The sequence below is a fragment of the Amphiprion ocellaris genome, chromosome 9 (genome assembly GCF_022539595.1).
Source record: "Amphiprion ocellaris isolate individual 3 ecotype Okinawa chromosome 9, ASM2253959v1, whole genome shotgun sequence".
Lineage (NCBI taxonomy): Eukaryota > Metazoa > Chordata > Actinopteri > Pomacentridae > Amphiprion > Amphiprion ocellaris.
Window position 1 is genome coordinate 36,094,960 of NC_072774.1, and position 12,475 is coordinate 36,107,434.

A 12,475-nucleotide genomic window follows, 5' to 3' on the forward strand; every position below is an offset into this window, starting at 1 on the left:
CTAGAGCATGTAGAAGGTTCTGTTACATTTTTCTGAATGCTTGCAGGTATTACTGTATTATCCATGGTGTACTGCCACCTCTGTCATTCTGTAATCTTAAAAATGGAGCTCTTTACTTGCATTTCCTGCGCCTGTCTCTATAGGTCACTACCAGATAAAATGTCCAAAAACTGAGAAAATCTTTAAAAGGGGGCTTCTATGAGCTTTTGTGACCTGCATCTGGACTAGTGCACTCCTCCCTCAGACCCCAACAGACTGTTTAGACTCTCATTCAAAGAAACCTGTATCAATATAAGTGTAGGAGTTTTTTGTTGACAAGTTAAAAGTTCACTGATGTGCTCATATTTGCATAGCAAGAGAAGTGATGTTCACTCCTGGCTGTGTCCTAAAGGCAGTACTTTTGACCATATTTGATGAGAGCAAACAGTGATAGCAAGCCCCAGATTCATGTCTATGCTACTGAAAAAAACACCACCCATTAGATTTTAAAACATATTTTATTGATTACATATTCTGTATGTATTACAAGCAGGCAAGCTCTTCTGGTTCCACAGATGTTCACTTATTCCTCATTTCAAGCCTTGAAATAAGGCCATCAAAGCAGTCTGGCACATTTTTTCCCTCTCAGATTTTTATCAAAGGCAACAGCAAAATACTCCAGTAAAGACTGTTTAGGAAAAGGTTGAAATTTCATCAGGTCACATAGCTGTTAAAGCTGTCATCAGATGTACATCACATTTCAATGCAAACAAAGGCTGCTGTCTGTCGAAGAGAGGCAAGAAGATTGGGGCCAATTATGTACGTCTCTTTCGCCTTATAATGTGCAGATGCGTAGATCTCATCAATGTGTTTATTGTTGTTGTTATATCTCACCAAAACTCTGTCCTTGTTGCTCTCAGGGTTGCTGCGGTTGTAATACTTCCTGACTTCATATGGCAAGTCCTCAGCATGAGGAGAGTGAAGGTTTCCAATGGTATAGTACCTGTATTGTCTTTTGTCAGTGATCACCGGTAGCAGCCGCCTGGGCCCTCGATTCAGAAACATGTGAAATCCATATTCTCCTTTCGTTGGATCGCACAGAGCCAGCATGTTGTTGTCCAGACACTTCTGAACATACCACACTAGCAGTTTGAGGCCGTGGCGAGGCGGCGGTTGACCAAATCCACTGTTCTGCAGCTCTTGTTTTGAGTCAAGGGTTTTCAGAGCTGAGGTCAGGACGACTGACAGCACCAATGTGAAATGAAACAAGAAATGCATGTCTTGGCTGTGCGGAATCTATGAAAAAAGGCACACCATGATATGACATGAATCTTGAAGCTGGATTAAGTGAATAACAACTGTATGCAATAACAACTTACCGCTCAGTGGGTAATAAGAGTCTCCAAATTGTCCCCAAATGTGCTTATATCTACAGGTGAAGCCTGTACTTTATGCTGGTGATGAAAGAACTGCTGGATCCTGAGCTTGACTCCTATCTTATGTATGTAGGATGAAAGTAGCATACTTGCTATTTTGACAAGAAGCGAGGTTAGTTTCACTCTCTGTTTGCAATGAAAGAGGAAGCTCTGTGGCTGCTGCACATCTGGGCTGAGCACAAGGTTTAGTTTATATTTAGACAAGTTACGTCTCAGCTTTGTAGAAGCATGTATGTGGATGGTTACAAACTAAATGCATTACATCAAAAAGTGCATGTGTACTATTGCATGTCGAGATTGGGGATCACAAAACTTTGTGGATGTAAGCATGAATTGTTAAGTTTTTTACTTCTGCTCTCACTTCTCACTTGCTGTGAGATGATGTGTAGCAGATCAGTCCTGCATAGCAGAACAGTAGCAAAACACTGATAGAGAACTTTCACCACTGCAGTGGCAATATGTGTTTATAGCCTACATGGAAGAGCAATGTTCTCAACTTCTCTGGGTGGAGGGACAGAAGGTTTGCAGACAGGAATGTCATGAACCAGAGGTGGGAGTCAACTGATGGGGTTCCACAAGTCTGAGACCACTGGTATCAGTACCATTAATAAGTGGCATGTCACCTTTTACTTTAATGAGCTGCTTGAATTTGACCAGCTTGTTCAAACCTGATATGTCATTTTATCCTGGCATTATGTGGTTATGTTTCACAGTATTATTCCCTCTACACAAAGATGCACATCATTGGCACATGTTACAGCAGACACGTTTCTAATTGTGCTACTTTCTAGCCTGTGTAGAGAGGTGAAAATAATTGACTTCAGAAATAAAGTAGGAAGTAAAATGAAATGTTCAAACTGATGAAGTGAAAACAGGCACCCCTATTGTTGTTTTTTTTGTGTGTGTTTGCATCGTTTCTATTGATTTGATCACTCCTGTGGTTTCAGTGCAGTTTCACTTACTGGAGCGCTATCGCACATCCAGCCGGTAGAGGGCGCTTACCGCGCTGGTAAAGAGTAGTGTTTTGGCACACAGAGGAAGAATAAACCTTCCTGTTGTGAAGCTAATGTCAGCTCAACGTGTGTGCCTCCTCTATTCTTTATCACAGGTCAGTAAACATGCTTAAAATGAGCATACATTGCAGACTTTAAGAGTAGAAAATGTCGCTTATTAAAGAGTGCACATGGCGGTAAAGGAAACGGTTTGTTAAGAGAATTGTGTGTGAGAAGGGATTTATTAGTCGTTCGCTAATCGCGCTAATGCTAGCGGACTTGACTAGTGTGGAAGCACATGTGGGAAAAGCTAGTCCAGTACAGTAAATTGTGTAGCTAAATGCAAATTTATGAAGTTTAATGGCAACACCAGAAGTGATATGTTGTAAAGTTACATGCTGAATCATTGCCAGTTGTTTATGTGCTTAGTTAGTGTCATTGTAAATGTCATTAAAGGAGCATTGTACTCTTTATTTAATTGGTTATGAGATGAGTATGTTGTTTTATAGAAAAGATGCAATTGTTTTGTAATGAATGAAATAAGAGTAACAGAGAGTATATTGTTGGTATGTTAAAAATACATTTTATATTGTTAGAATAACACTGTAAAAAACTGTTATGTTAAAAAAATGGTTAAAACTAATTCATTTACTAGTTTTCATGGACAGTGTTAAAAATCAATGGATTTAAGAACAAGAGAGCACATAGTTGTTTCATTTTTTCAAGAAAATGTGTTGAATTAAACTACTGTCATTGTATTATTGGTTATTCAAAGAAGAATAAACCTTCCTGTTGTGAAGCTAACGTCAGCTCAACGTGTGTGCCTCCTCTATTCTTTATCACAGCATCACACGTCGAGAGGACAGAAAACCAGCTGCCCCCTGTCTGCGAAGTCAGGGAGGCAACAAATTTGGGGGCTCGTCCGGGATTAGCGCCTCCTGCTGGACAGGTGCTGATCATCCAAGAACCGTGGGATCCTGATTTCCTGTTTCCTGAGCCGATGACCTAAGCAACGGACGTTTCACGTCTGTGTTATCCAGAGATGGCTACTCTACATGATCTGCAGTGGGAAATCCAGCAGAGGCTTCATCAGCTGACCAGGGAAGCCAACAGAGACCTGCTCTACAAGCTTGCAGTATCATGCCAAGATGAGGTGGTGGAGGATTTGCCAGGTGACGACTCAACTGAAGTGGAACTCTTTGACATCATTGTTGACTTTTTGAGAAGTAAGCGACTGAAGAGCCTCGAGGACCAAGGGATATCCCGCTTGCTTGTCTTTCGTGACCTCATTGATGAACTGCAATTGCCCCAGGAAGCTGAGGGACATGGTTACACATCTGATGAAGATGCCGCAATGATGTCAGAGACTGAACCAGTAGTAGCAGCATCTGAGAAGAGTAGAGCAGCACCAACACCAACACCAGTGGTAGCTGATCAGGTAACTGGGTTGTTGAGACTGGCAGATGTTGCAGCCTTGTTACCACGTAGAGAATTCAAGATCCACGGTGGTCAAATCTCGGATTCTGATTCTGATTTTAGTTTCAACAGTCTGTGTAAACAAATTGATGAAGGGTTAACGGAAGGTTTTACCGAGGCTGAGATTATTAGGACAGTGCTTAGAATAATTAAGCCTGGTACCTTTAAAGACATGCTCATTACCAAAGATAGTCTGACTGTAGCTGAGCTAAAGCGTTTCCTGAGAGCTCACCTTCGGGATAGGAGCAGTACTGAATTATTTCAGGAACTGAGCAACGCAAAACAACATGACAAAGAAAGCCCACAACAGTTTATGTATAGACTAATGGGATTAAAACAGCGTGTAATGTTTGCATCCAAACAAAGTACAGGTTTTCAGTACGACAACAAACTAGTGCAAGGGGTATTTCTCCATTCACTGTACCAGGGCATGAATGAAAAATGCTCATATATCAGGCGAGATCTTAAACCTCACATTTCAGACATGAGTGTTACTGATGACTTCATCCTAGAAGTGATAACCAGATCACTGAGTGAAGATACAGAGAGGCAAAACAGGTTGGGTCAGACACCCAAACAAAAAGCGATCAGTGTCAGTGCAGCACAGCAGGATAGGGACAGGCAGAATGCAGTTCAGATGCAGATAGAAGTCCAAGCTAATCACACTGCAATACAGGAGCTGACTGCACAAGTGTCCTCCTTGACCAAGAGTCTAGAGAAAGCTCTCACACCCGTAGTGAGTGCAGCCACAGGACACATAGGTACCCCTTCACCACAACCAAAACAGTCAGCCAAGCCAGAGATTAAAGGGAAATGCCACCAGTGTATCGCTCAAGAAAAGGACAACTGCACACACTGTTTCCGGTGTGGAAAAGAGGGACACAGAGTTATTGGCTGCCTGCAGAAGAACAATCCATCGGGAAACTGGGTGAGGTCACTGGGGAGGGACCACCAGTGACCAGACAGGGTGTAGTGTCCCCCATCACAGAAAAGCCGCATTCCAAAGAGAGAACCTCATCTTTTACTGAATCCGTCAAAAAAAACAGTGTGTCAAAAGGGAAACGTGTTGCACAGTTGATTGGTGGTAGGTGCATAGTAACTTGTCACTTAGATGGGGCAGAACTCCCGATGCTATTGGACAGTGGGGCACAGGTTAGCATAGTGGAGAAGTCTTGGGTGCAGAAAGCCTTGCCGAATGTAAGAATCCAACCCCTTGAAAGACTACTCCCAGACCACCCACTCAAAGTTATTGCGGCTAATGGGACAGACGTACCATTTGATGGGTGGATAGAAGTCCTTCTTGAGATAATAAGTAGCAAATATGGTTCGGTGGCCCTCTATGTCCCAATACTAGTCAGTCAAGAAAGTATTAGCAGCCCATTGCTAGGCTTCAATGTAATCCAAGAGATCATCATGGGGAACAGTCACCAAACTGATAACATGACCTTGGTGGACTTATTGTCGGAGGCCTTGAAGATCCAGAAGAGCAATGCGGAAAGTCTTGTCTCTGTCATTCACACAATGCCTTCCGAGGAAGATTCTGAAAGCCCAATGGTGAGAGTTGGAAAAAAGGGACTCACTGTCCATAGCAGCCAAATCCGCGAGGTGAAGTGTCGCATTAGAGCTTTCCCTGGAGGAGGAGCAATGCTATTTGAGCCAGGGGTAGATTGCATCTTACCAGATGGGTTAGAGCTATTTCCTGCTCTGGTGGATGTGCCTGCTGGTGCCTCTAAAGTAGTGAGAATCCCAATCCAGAACTTAACAAAGCATGACATCTTTCTACCTCCAAAGACAGTTCTAGGAGTCATTGAGGAAATTGTTGACTGTAAACCTACAAATATTTGCCCCACTCCTCAGAAGCCAGCAGACCCACATGGTGATTCTCTCCTGTGCTCTACTCATGTAAGCTCGACTGATGAAGGACAAAGTGAGGTAAATGGAACTCAGAGAACTGCCTCCTCACAAGAGAAGTGGCATCCAAATGTCAATCTTGACCATCTGTCCGAGCACGACCAGGAAGTGGTAAAACAGATGCTTTATGAAGAATCAGATGTGTTTGCTCGAGAGGAAGGAGACATTGGATGCATTCCTGGTTTACAGTTGAAAATCAACACAACAGACAACACTCCTGTTCAGAAAAGCTACAACTCTATTCCAAGACCACTGTATAAAGAGGTAAAGGAGTATATTCAAAACCTCTTAGACAGGGGATGGATCTCTAAGTCAGTGTCGGCTTATTCCTCACCAGTTGTGTGTGTGCGCAAAAAAGACCACAGCCTGCGTCTGTGTGTTGACTTTCGTGAGCTCAATCGCAAGACCATTCCTGATCGTCATCCACTGCCACGGATCCAGGATCTGCTGGACAGCCTGGCAGGCAATTCATGGTTCTCCATCTTGGACCAAGGGAGTGCATACCATCAGGGTTTTGTGAGCGAGGAGTCAAGGCCCTTGACAGCGTTTAGCACTCCCTGGGGACTCTACGAATGGGTCAGAATGCCCTTTGGTTTGACGAACGCACCAGCCGCATTTCAGAGGTGTATGGAGGGAGTACTCGAAGGCATCAGGGATGAGTTTTGTGTGCCGTATTTAGATGATGTCTTGTGTTATTCAAAATCTTTCGCAGAACACGTAGACCATCTCAGACAAGTGCTCCACCGGATGCGACAACATGGCATTAAGCTTCGTCCAGCCAAATGTGAACTCTTTAAGAGGCAAATCCGATACATCGGGCGGATGGTGTCAGGTGAAGGGATACAGATCGACCCAAGGATTTGGAAGCGGTCATTGCTTTGAAGGATAAGAAACCCCGCACAGTCGGAGAGGTCCGGACACTGCTAGGATTTCTTAGTTATTACAGGTCCTTTATTCAAGACTTCTCACGACTGGCAAGGCCCTTGTTCGAACTCCTCCAGAGCCCAGCTGCGACAAGCCATGCCACCAAATCCCAGACCCGCAAGGGAAGAGGTCAAGCAAAGAATAGTGACAAAGGACAACTTCCCTCTCGCACACCCATAACTTGGACTATGGAGCACCAGAATGTGGTCTCCAGGTTTGTGGAGGTGCTCACGAACCCTCCAACTTTGGCCTACCCAAATTTTGATAACCCATTTGTGCTACACACGGATGCTTCGAATGAGGGCCTGGGAGCCGTATTATATCAGTGCCAAAATAACAAACTTCGTGTCATTGGGTACGGATCGAGGACATTAACACCAGCTGAGAGGAACTACCACCTACACTCTGGCAAACTCGAGTTCCTGGCACTAAAATGGGCTATCTGTGACAAGTTCCGTGATTATCTGTATTATGCGCCAACCTTCACCGTCTATACAGATAATAACCCCTTGACTTACGTCCTGAGTTCTGCAAGGTTAAACGCTGTAGGTCACAGGTGGGTTGGGGAGTTAGCAGACTTCCATTTCGACATCAAGTATAGACCGGGGAAGAGGAATGCTGATGCAGATATGTTATCCAGGTACCCAGTGAGCCTCCCAGAACGGATCAATGACCACACAGAGACAGTGTCACCAGAGGTAGTGTCTGCAGTGTGGCAAGGAAGCAAAGTGACCCAAAACAATGACATTCCATGGCTGGCTGCATTGCAACTTACCAGCGAGGATGGAAATGCCGTGCTATCAGACAGCGTTTTGAGCATCATGCCTAAAAACATCAGAGCCACACAAGAAGAAGATCCAGCTATCAAAGAGGTTGTGTCTTTGAAGTTGAGAGCATGGACTCCTAATGGAAAAGAGAAAAGATCAATGAGTAAACAGACAAGAAGACTACTCTATGAGTGGAACAAGCTAGAGGTGGACAATGGACTACTTTACAGGAAAACCAGTAAAAACAGACAACTGGTTCTTCCTGAACAGCTTAAGCCAATGGTGTTAAAGAGCTTACATGATGACATGGGGCATGTAGGTCCTGAAAAGGTGATCCATCTTGCTCGAGAACGGTTCTATTGGCCATATATGCAGAAGGATATCGAGGAGTATGTGACAAAAAAATGTTCTTGTATTAAACAAAAACATCCCAATGTTCCACAGAGAGCTCCAATGGGATCCATCAGCACCAGTGCACCATTTGAGTTGGTCTCTATTGACTATATGCACCTGGAGCCAAGCAAGGGAGGTTACGAGTATATCCTTGTTGTCGTTGATCACTTCACACGCTTCGCGCAGGCCTACCCAACGAGAAACAAGTCAGGAAAGACAGCAGCTGAAAAGATATTTCAGGACTTTGTTCCTCGTTTTGGGTGCCCTGAGAAGCTGCACCACGACCAAGGACGTGAGTTCGAGAATAACCTGTTCCAAAGATTACAACAACTGTCAGGTATTGCTCACTCACGCACCACTCCTTATCATCCACAGTGCAATCCAGTGGAACGGCTAAATCGCACACTGCTTCAAATGCTGCGCACACTACAAGAAGAGAAGAAGAGTGAATGGAAAGACCATCTGCCTCAACTTGTGCATGCATACAATTGTACGAGGCATGAAGCGACAGGATACTCCCCATTCTTCCTCTTGTACGGCAGGGCTCCACGGCTACCTATCGATTTACTTCTCAGTCCTAGGGAAGAAACAGAAGCACACAACCATCAAGACTTTGCACAGAGGTGGGCAGATAGAATGCGAGTTGCCTACCAAATAGCTGCCGACAACAGTCGCCAGTCCTCAGCTAAGGGCAAGAAACAGTATGATAGACGTGTTAGAGGTGTCACTCTCCAGCCAGGCGATAGGGTATTGGTGAAGAATCTCTCAGAGAGAGGAGGCCCAGGGAAATTGCGTGCCTACTGGGAGAAAGTGGTACATCGCGTGGTGGAGAGATTGGGAGATGGACCAGTCTACAAAGTACAGCCAGAGAGAGGTAGCAAGGTCATGCGAGTGCTTCACAGAAACCTCCTGTTGCCAGTAAATGATCTACCTTTGGAAGGAGAACTTCCTGTGGAAGAAAAGAGGAGACAGAAAAGACCAAGACAACCTGAAAAAAATGTCAACCAAACAGTGATGGATAGCTCTGATGAGGAGGAGTATACCTACCATCATGACCTCCGGAGCAGAATCCCCTGCTACAGACTTGCAGATCCTCAAACTTCACAACCAGAACCTACTATTCCACAGCAAAACTCTCAGCAACAAGGGCCCGTCATGCCCCAGCAGAATCAGCCTAAGCTACGTGTGACAGCCAGAGAATTCTGCCCCTCTAATAGGCAAGAACCTGAGAGAATGCAGGATGCTGAGGAGGCTGAGGATAGGTTAGAGTTGGTTGAGGGAGAGCCTGATCAAGTGGATGAAATGGATGTTGGGAACAAAGGTGAAAGTGATGAGGTGAGAAGGTCACAGAGGAGAGGGAAACCAACTGAAAGACTCACATACGACACTCTGGGTCAACCCTCATACCACTGTTGGAGTGCAGAAGTGAACCCTCTCTTACTTCACCAACCCCTGGCAGTCCCTCAGAGTTTCCTGCCAATCCTCTATCCTATTCATTCCCAGCCATACTACCACAATTGGTACACTCTTGTACACTAAAAGGTCCACATACAAAGATAGCAAATGCCAGGAGACATTCATTTAAGTGGGGGAGAGTGTAGAGAGGTGAAAATAATTGACTTCAGAAATAAAGTAGGAAGTAAAATGAAATGTTCAAACTGATGAAGTGAAAACAGGCACCCCTATTGTTGTTTTTTTTGTGTGTGTTTGCATCGTTTCTATTGATTTGATCACTCCTGTGGTTTCAGTGCAGTTTCACTTACTGGAGCGCTATCGCACATCCAGCCGGTAGAGGGCGCTTACCGCGCTGGTAAAGAGTAGTGTTTTGGCACACAGAGGAAGAATAAACCTTCCTGTTGTGAAGCTAATGTCAGCTCAACGTGTGTGCCTCCTCTATTCTTTATCACAGGTCAGTAAACATGCTTAAAATGAGCATACATTGCAGACTTTAAGAGTAGAAAATGTCGCTTATTAAAGAGTGCACATGGCGGTAAAGGAAACGGTTTGTTAAGAGAATTGTGTGTGAGAAGGGATTTATTAGTCGTTCGCTAATCGCGCTAATGCTAGCGGACTTGACTAGTGTGGAAGCACATGTGGGAAAAGCTAGTCCAGTACAGTAAATTGTGTAGCTAAATGCAAATTTATGAAGTTTAATGGCAACACCAGAAGTGATATGTTGTAAAGTTACATGCTGAATCATTGCCAGTTGTTTATGTGCTTAGTTAGTGTCATTGTAAATGTCATTAAAGGAGCATTGTACTCTTTATTTAATTGGTTATGAGATGAGTATGTTGTTTTATAGAAAAGATGCAATTGTTTTGTAATGAATGAAATAAGAGTAACAGAGAGTATATTGTTGGTATGTTAAAAATACATTTTATATTGTTAGAATAACACTGTAAAAAACTGTTATGTTAAAAAAATGGTTAAAACTAATTCATTTACTAGTTTTCATGGACAGTGTTAAAAATCAATGGATTTAAGAACAAGAGAGCACATAGTTGTTTCATTTTTTCAAGAAAATGTGTTGAATTAAACTACTGTCATTGTATTATTGGTTATTCAAAGAAGAATAAACCTTCCTGTTGTGAAGCTAACGTCAGCTCAACGTGTGTGCCTCCTCTATTCTTTATCACAGCATCACACGTCGAGAGGACAGAAAACCAGCTGCCCCCTGTCTGCGAAGTCAGGGAGGCAACACCTGTCTAAAGTTTGCTGGGAGAACTCTGAGCCATACATGTGCATTAGTGCATGCAGAATACTGCTGAACATGCTCATCACTGCCACTGTAGTATAGTTGCTTCACAGATTGCCCATTCAGACACAAATTTTAGGCTTCATGTGGACGATTTTGGAGGGGTCTATGAGGTTACTTCTAGACTTGAGGAGATGACAAAAGCTGTGTCACTTGGATCCCTAGGAGATCCTGGCAGACCGTTGCTGCTAGGCAGGATGCTACTGATCCTGAGACAACTTCTTGTCTAATCTTGCTTTGTCAGCCCATTTTGTCGACCATAATCATCAGGCTGAACCACATCATCATTCTTTAACCAAATAATGATGAGTGCAATTGTTTTGGTCGAATATTAGCATGCATGAGGAGCACTGTGATTAAAATAAGATGTAAGACACTACTACTACTATTACTACTACTACCACTACTACCATTACTACCACTACTACTACTACTACTACTACTACAATAATAATAATAATACTAATAGGATAATTCACAGCAATTAACTAGCAGGCTTGCCTTACTGCACGACCCAAATCCTTGGCAAAAGTTGAAATTGTCATTGTGGTTGTTTTCTACTTGGTGGCTGTTGTTTCCGATGGTGTAGAAAATGGTAACACACAAATAGTGAAAGAAAGGACAAAGCTGCCTGAAATGAGTGGTGGCTTATAACCAAATTCTACGCCCAGTGAGTCAAGCTACATCTTGACAGCCTTTTTTTAAGGACAATTGCTGATTCGTGTCTTGTGTTTGTTATGGTCACAGCCTCTGGCTGTGATGAGTGACAGTCCCTTCCCTCCTACGGTCCAGGTTTTTTCCCTCCTTTAGGTGTGTTCTGACACAGAGGCTGGCAGCAAGTGCAGCTGCTTGGTAATCAGCAGAGGCACAGCATGGGCAGGTGCTCTTGATCATCATCACTACCTACCTCTCCATAAGACCAGATGCCACTGTTCACTTGACGTGGGGCTGTTGAACCTTCACATGTTAGTGCATTGCACTATTCAGTCCTTGCCAGTTTCTTTTGACTTGTATTAATCTTGTGTTTCTTTATTGAGGTTAATCACCGTTCCGTCCCGTTGGAGAGATTCTGCTCACCAAACCCTCCCAGTACAATGCCTGCCTCACCACTGCAGCCCCACACTTACCATCTGCTGGGACCAATGTTCCCTCTAAGCTGCTGCGCAATTGCACACTGCTGACATGGTCTCCACGGACAGAAAATCTGCGCTGCGCACAAAAAAACCCCTCCAACCTAAACTGAAAATAATTCTGTGCTAATTTTCAATGTGAGTCAGTGAGTGACCGGTGACTGGCTGCTGCAGCCAATGATGTGATTCACATACGTACTTATGCAGCTAATCAACGTCATCAACAGGCATCCTTATGTGCAGCCACCGTTGTTCTAGCTAGCAGAGCGGTGTGGCCTATGTGGAGGGAAGACACGCTAATGATGCTAAATGCTGCTTATGTTGACCCTTTATAATAATGGCAAAACAAACGGGCAGTGGCACATCCCCTCACCAAGCCAAAGTAAAAAAGAAATGCGATTCTTTTAAGAGGGAATGGCTGTCGGAGTTAGGGTTGCCACCCGTCCCTTAAAATATGGAATCGTTCTTTATTTGACAATTAATTGTTGCATCCCGTATTGATTCAATACGGGACGCAAATTGTTCTGTATTTTCATAAATGTCCCTTACACGTCTGTCACACACTCATCAAAACTGTATAAGTAACAAAATAAAACACAGGAAATATTAAGTGCAGCCAATTTCATTTTCGTAGGACCTTTGTAGCGAGAACCTGATGCCAGGTCCAGCAGATTGACCTCAGACTTCTCTGTGTGTCTGGTCCTATGGTCCT

The 12,475-nt window shown here is 43.8% G+C and overlaps 2 protein-coding genes across 2 annotated transcripts; one reads left to right on the top strand and one right to left on the bottom strand.

The window, feature by feature from the left end:
* Positions 1-478: 478 nt before the first annotated feature.
* Positions 479-1,524, bottom strand: si:ch211-198c19.1 (uncharacterized protein LOC100151013 homolog). Its single transcript, XM_055013827.1, has 2 exons — positions 1,359-1,524; positions 479-1,275 (listed from the first exon to the last, which is right to left on the bottom strand). The coding sequence occupies exon 2, from the start codon at positions 1,255-1,257 to the stop codon at positions 733-735; it is 525 nt and encodes a 174-aa protein (XP_054869802.1). The 5' UTR covers positions 1,258-1,275; positions 1,359-1,524; the 3' UTR covers positions 479-732.
* A 709-nt stretch (positions 1,525-2,233) lies between these two features.
* On the top strand, positions 2,234-6,676 carry LOC118469627 (uncharacterized). The gene has a single exon (XM_035943592.2). The coding sequence runs from the start codon at positions 4,697-4,699 to the stop codon at positions 6,674-6,676; it is 1,980 nt and encodes a 659-aa protein (XP_035799485.2). The 5' UTR covers positions 2,234-4,696.
* Positions 6,677-12,475: the final 5,799 nt, after the last annotated feature.